The sequence below is a fragment of the Gymnoscopelus braueri genome (genome assembly GCF_963280865.1).
Source record: "Gymnoscopelus braueri genome assembly, chromosome: 17".
Taxonomy (NCBI): domain Eukaryota; kingdom Metazoa; phylum Chordata; class Actinopteri; order Myctophiformes; family Myctophidae; genus Gymnoscopelus; species Gymnoscopelus braueri.
The window spans coordinates 37,826,991-37,832,990 of NC_137617.1; the positions used below are offsets into that span (position 1 = coordinate 37,826,991).

Genomic DNA, 6,000 nt, shown 5'->3' on the forward strand with positions numbered 1-6,000 from the left:
AAGAGAAATTATTCCAATGTGCACTCTTCAAACGGTTAAAAAGGCTAGATCATAATTGAACAGGTAAAACATGCCAACATGTTTAGGTCTCAAGTGGACTCACTTTAGCGCCTTCGAATCATTTTCTTTTGATTATACCTTCACTCATTATCAGTGAATCGGGATTTCGAATCATGTAACCTTATGGTCTGTGCACTTTAGCTGTCTTGCAATCTAGCATACCCCCACTCCAGTTATGTAACAGGAATCAGGATGACTGCTGTAATTGTTGTCCCATTTGCTGGTTTTAGTCATCCAAATGTTGAAAAACTGTACCAACCATCCTGTTTGGGATCTCGTTTTTTTTTTCTTCCACCACAGCCCGGGGCCAGCCTGGAGCAGACCCACATCTTCGTCCTTGCACACATCCTTCGCAGACCCATCATAGTCTACGGAGTGAAATACTACAAGAGTTTCCGCGGGGAAACGCTAGGCTACACTCGTTTTCAAGGTGAGCCGCCGTCCACGTCTGGCCATTTTTCAAAAGTGATGGATTAAAAAAAAATATCAAAGGACCACTTCACGCAGTATGTATGTTTGTACGTATGTATACTTTGCATTAACAAACTAAATATGCGAAGTAACTAAAGCTGTCAAATAATTCTAGTGGAGTAAAAAGTACAAAGGGTGATTGTTTTATTCATTATTCTTTTCTTAATTTTAATATTGATATGCTCTTTCTAAACCTGTAAAGCACTTTGTGACTGTTACTGTCTGTGAAAGGTGCTCTATAAATAAAACCGACTTACTTACTTTGAGCTGTAGTGGAGTTGAAGTATAAAGTATCAGTAAATGGAAATACTCGGGTAAAGTAAAAGTACAGCACTTGAGTGAATGTACTCTCCACCACAGCTCATTTAACATGCACGAGGGCCGATTTAGCTCGCATTTATGTATCTGAGTGATGTTTGACAACTCTATAAGCAACTCTGCAGATCTGTGAAAGGCATTAAGTCTATTATTGACTTGGTTAAATGGGGTTTTAACCGGATCCACCTGGACCGTAGAATGAACAAGGCCCTCAATCATATCAGATGTGGTCTGCGGTTTATTTTTTTTATGCTGAACAGAGATTCCTGCCAATAGACTGTAGTATATCTGTCTCTGGAGACTCATAATAATCCCACGCAGAAGTCGTATGTTTATTAATCTACTAAACTACACAGTAAAATCCTCTGCGTTCATTTAACTCTGAGAGGCAGTTACTGTGAGAAGTCATCTTCTCAAGAGTTACAAATATGCCAATTTTTTTTTTATAATGATTCTATTATATTGGCTAAAACCCAAGTTCGATGAAGCATTCTCACAGATGACTCATTACGCACCCTCTTCAAGTCAATGGCAGACTGCATACAGGCCATAAAGCAGCATGCAGTAATGACCAGACGGAGTGTGTGTGTGTGCACGCGTGTGCACGCGTGTGCGCGTGCGTGCCACGGAGTTGGAGTTGTTGGCTCCAGTCTGCATTGCAGGCTAATTGGCCAGTGGGTTTTTTAGTAGAGTGTGTGAGAGTGTCTGGCGACTAGCAGCCCTACAGCAGGAAGGCTTAGGCCTGGCAACCATAGATATATATGAACTTATAGTAGATAGATACCTCATTTGCTGCTGTTAATTGGAGCGATGCGTTAACGCAGCCGACACATGACCGGGGGCAAGCCGTTCTCTCCTAATGCATGTACTGTAGTATGTCTATTGAAGCAGTCGGTCTCCCCACAATTATTATCATCATCAACTCACTGAATTCTCAAAACAACATTTTAGCGGTTTGGTTTAAAAAAGAAAGGGGGTTTCATACCAAAAACACCTTATCCAATATGTAACTGTATTTGTTATAAAACAGAAACATGTTTTAGTCTCAGGTACTTGTGTGACATACCGGCATATTTTTCTTTAATTTATTTTATTTTCTAATGGTTTTCATATAGCAATCATGAAGGTCCCCTTTTTCCTTACAGGCATATTTTTTATTGTGGCGTTATGGTCAGATTCCCCTGCCAAATATGGCAGCGACGTTGACGTACGATCCACCAGCCAAGTGCAGCGTCTACGTATATTATGTCTCTATGCTGGCAATGGCCAAGTTGACTCGAGGAGGAGAAGATGGGGGTGGTGATGGTGGTGGTGGGGGCGTGTAGTCATGAAAAAAAGCAGGGCACTAGGCTGCACCAGGGAGCACAGAGGCTGCTCTCACTCCTTCAGAGCTCACAATGGAGCAGTTGTTCTGGGCCCGGGCGGGCCTGGAGCGCAGCCACTGTTGGTGCCCAGTCGAATGCTAGACGGAGCTCTGCCCCGGAGCAGAATTCACACAGTGTGTGTAATCTGACTCTGGAACAGCAGCAGGGCCCATTTCCCTATGGGAGCCCTGCTTGAGTGTCAAGAGACTCAGGCTTTTGTTGCAACCGGTCCTGCAATGGTTCCCAGCTGGGCTGATGTGCAGTGGCGTAAAGTAACTAAGTACATTTACTCAAGTACTGTACTTAAGTACAATTTTGAGGTATTTTTTACTTTACCGAAGTATTTCCAATTGTCAATACTTTTACTTCTACTCCACTACATCTCAGAGGAAAATACTGTACTTTTACTCCACTACAATTATTTGAAAACGTTAGTTACTAGTACCTTTGCAGATATAAATTATAAAACATACATTAACCACTTTAGCCCTATTTTATACCTAGGCTATTTGAAAATAGCAGATCTACAAGCTCACAACGCGTCGCATCGCGATGCGTTGTGGCCTTGTAGATCTGCTATTTTCAAACATTTTAGTACTTATACTTTTGGTACTTTTTTTAGTACATTTTGATACCAATACATCTGTACTTTTATTCCAGACTTTTACGTGTAACGGAGTACTTCTACATTGCAGTATTGATACTTTTACTTAAGTAAAACATCTGAGTACTTTTTCCAACACTGCTGACACGTGCGTGTGTGTGTGTGTTTCTAGGTGTGTACCTGCCTCTGTTATGGGAGCAGAGCTTCTGCTGGAAGAGCCCCATCGCCCTGGGCTACACGCGGGGCCACTTCTCGGCCCTGGTCGCCATGGAGAACGACGGCTTCGACAATCGCGGCGCGGGCGCCAACCTCAACACGGACGACGACGTCACGGTCACCTTCCTGCCGCTGGTGGACAGCGAGAGGAAGCTGCTGCACATCCACTTCCTGTCCGCGCAAGAGGTAAGGGGGAGCAGTAGACGCACGCGCTCGACGACGTCAAGCCCCTTTAAAGCCAGGTTTTATACCAACAACCACGGAACATCGGCAACGGAAGCCAGGATTGTTTCCGTAACACATGCTCCTAACAGCCACTGTACTTAACCCATTAAGACCTGGAACGCATCGCTGTCATTTTTTAATCTGAGCTAAAAAGCATTATTTTACACTTTGGCTATTCAAAAATAGCAGATATACAAACTCATAGCGCGGCACCGAGTGCTGCGCTATGAGCTTGTAGATCTGCTAATTTTGAAAAATAGTGAAAATGTGCGCAAATCTTTGAATATATGTATTTTTAACTAAAATCTTTGTTTCTGGGGGTCCCTGGAACAACATATTTTGAGATGGGGGGTCCACGGCCAAATACATATAGTTGGGGGTCCTTGACATGAAAAGTATTGAGCACCACTGATATAGAAACATACGTTTTTCAGAATACTGTTGGGATTTAGGAGACATGTAGAATCGGCTTCAGGTCTTAATGGGTTAATGCATTATAATTGTCCTCTATAACTAAAGTGTCAAATTAAAAACACCTTAAATATTGCATTTATTTTAGAAATAGTTTATCTGTCACATCAAGGGGGACAACGCCCGTCACAAGTTGATGATGTCATCATTTGTCCATGTGTGGTCCAGCCATATGGAATGTCCTAATGAAAAACAACTTAATACTTCCTACGGTTAACACATTAACCGCCAAGAACGTAGTCCTACGGTCCGTTAAATCCAACTGTTAAGCGCCGAGACCGTAGCCCTACGGTCCACGGTCTTTTCGCGCTAAAGATTTCCGGGTGCACTTTCGGAATTTTTTTGATCCACTTCCGTTTCCGGTTTGATGACCGGAAACAGAATTATTTGGGATCCGGTTTTGACGATCACGTCCGCCCTCGTTCTACAGACGAAACTGAAACTCAATTCTCTTCCTGTAGTTTTTTCCCTATAAGTGAGGTTTGGATATTTGTACAACAAATCCTGCGCTGTGATTGGCCAAAAAGTCACTCAAAACCCACTTCACACAGGGTGTGATTTTTTAATTATATTTTGGCCTACAACATTGCTGCAAAACTTGGGGCTTACATTACTGTGTGGAAATCCAATCCGTCGGGTCGTATCGACTGCACGATGTCACATTGCATGGATTAGGAAAACTTTGCTGCAGATGTCGCCATCGTTCTGCATGCTGTAGGAACCAACATTTCCTGCAAACCACAGTGGGGCGAGAGTGACCCCGGCTTTTGGTTTGCCGTGTCCATATGTTTGTAAACCTTAACCTTGCATCACCAGGCTTGCCGCAATGCCTGTGGAAAGCCTGGTTTCTATTTTCTGTTGAGTGCTCAGGTCGGTCTAGAGACCACCTATTGTATCTGGTCATTTTCACACACACACATACTGTCACGATTATATATATATATATATATTTTTATTGTCATACAAATAATTGCGATTATAAAAAATTTATCTCCATGGGGTGACTAATCGATAGAAAAAAAGTCATTTGGGGGGTGAACTATCCCTTTTTAAAGTTAAACTATGCTCACCTGTTTTTTTTAAAGGTCAGCCATTATTTTAGGTTAGTTTTGAGTTTGTATAGAGAGTGGAGAACCTCAATGTTTCTGTGTTCTAATCCGTGACTACAGATGGGGAACGAGGAGCAGCAGGAGAAGCTACTAAGGGAATGGCTGGACTGCTGCGTGACCGACGGAGGCATGCTGGCCGCCATGCAGAAGAGCTCGCGCCGCCGCAACCACCCCCTGGTCACCCAGATGGTGGAGAAGTGGCTGGACGGCTACCGGCAGATCCACCCCTGCACCTCCCTCTCTGACGGCGAGGAAGAGGAGGACGATGAAGACGAGTGAGTGAGCGTGCGAGCGAGGAGGGCGGGGACGGTGAGGCGGTGAAAAGAGTCGGTAGCTCCCGGAAAACTGTGCCCTATTGTGCCCATGGACACTGGAGGGTCATTTATGCTCTGTCGCTACGTTGTATCACTCGCTGAAAATGGCGATCTACAAGCTCACAACAAGCTCACTACATGCCACGAGCACCTGATTCGGATGCTATCAATGCATTGAATGGGACATTATCACGTTTTATCAGACCATTGAATGGGTGAAGTAGGCGACATACTGACCTACCCGTGATTTATCAGACCATTCATTTGGTGTTATCAGGACATACTGACCTACCGACGGAGATGACTTGTATAAAGTCAAGTTTCGGTCTCGGACCATGACAGAGGCGAGCTGGTGTCTCAAGCGAACTGGAGCCACGTGAGGCACCACCGAGGGAGCTAAAGCCAACGAGTTGCCGTGCCGAACGTTGCGACGTTCGCTTGAGCCTACTCAGCGCCGTCCGAGTTATGTACCGATGGGCACAGAATCGTAAATCATGTTGTGGGGACTGCTCTGCTCCTGCTCTCTGGTAGGTCAGTATCTCCTGATTACGCCCAATGAATGGTCTGATAAATCGCGGGTAGGTCGGTATGTCGCCTACTCGCCCATTCAATGGTCTGATAAAACGTGATAATGTCCAATTCACTGCATTGATAGCATTCAAAGCCGGTGACGAGTGAGCTTGTAGATCGCCATCTTCAGTGCGTGACACCAGCGCACGACAAGGTACACAAGTCAGGCGTGAGAGTCCAAAAACCAAGCCTGATGCTCGGGGCACTCCTCTCTTAACACCTCCCCTCCTCCAACAGACTCTGTGTCTCCTAAAGACAAAGCACTGAAGACGGAGGAG

At 44.6% G+C, this 6,000-nt stretch overlaps 1 protein-coding gene across 1 annotated transcript in view; it reads left to right on the plus strand.

The window, feature by feature from the left end:
* zranb1a (zinc finger, RAN-binding domain containing 1a) overlaps positions 1-6,000 on the plus strand; it is a 28,826-nt gene that overhangs the window by 21,809 nt on the left and 1,017 nt on the right. Inside the window, exons 9-11 of the mRNA XM_080454241.1 lie at positions 361-490; positions 2,990-3,219; positions 4,899-6,000. The exon at positions 4,899-6,000 is cut by the window's right edge and continues 1,017 nt beyond it. Coding sequence (XP_080310367.1) covers positions 361-490; positions 2,990-3,219; positions 4,899-5,117 — 579 coding nt within the window. The 3' untranslated portion in view covers positions 5,118-6,000. The remainder of the gene's footprint in view (positions 1-360; positions 491-2,989; positions 3,220-4,898) is intronic.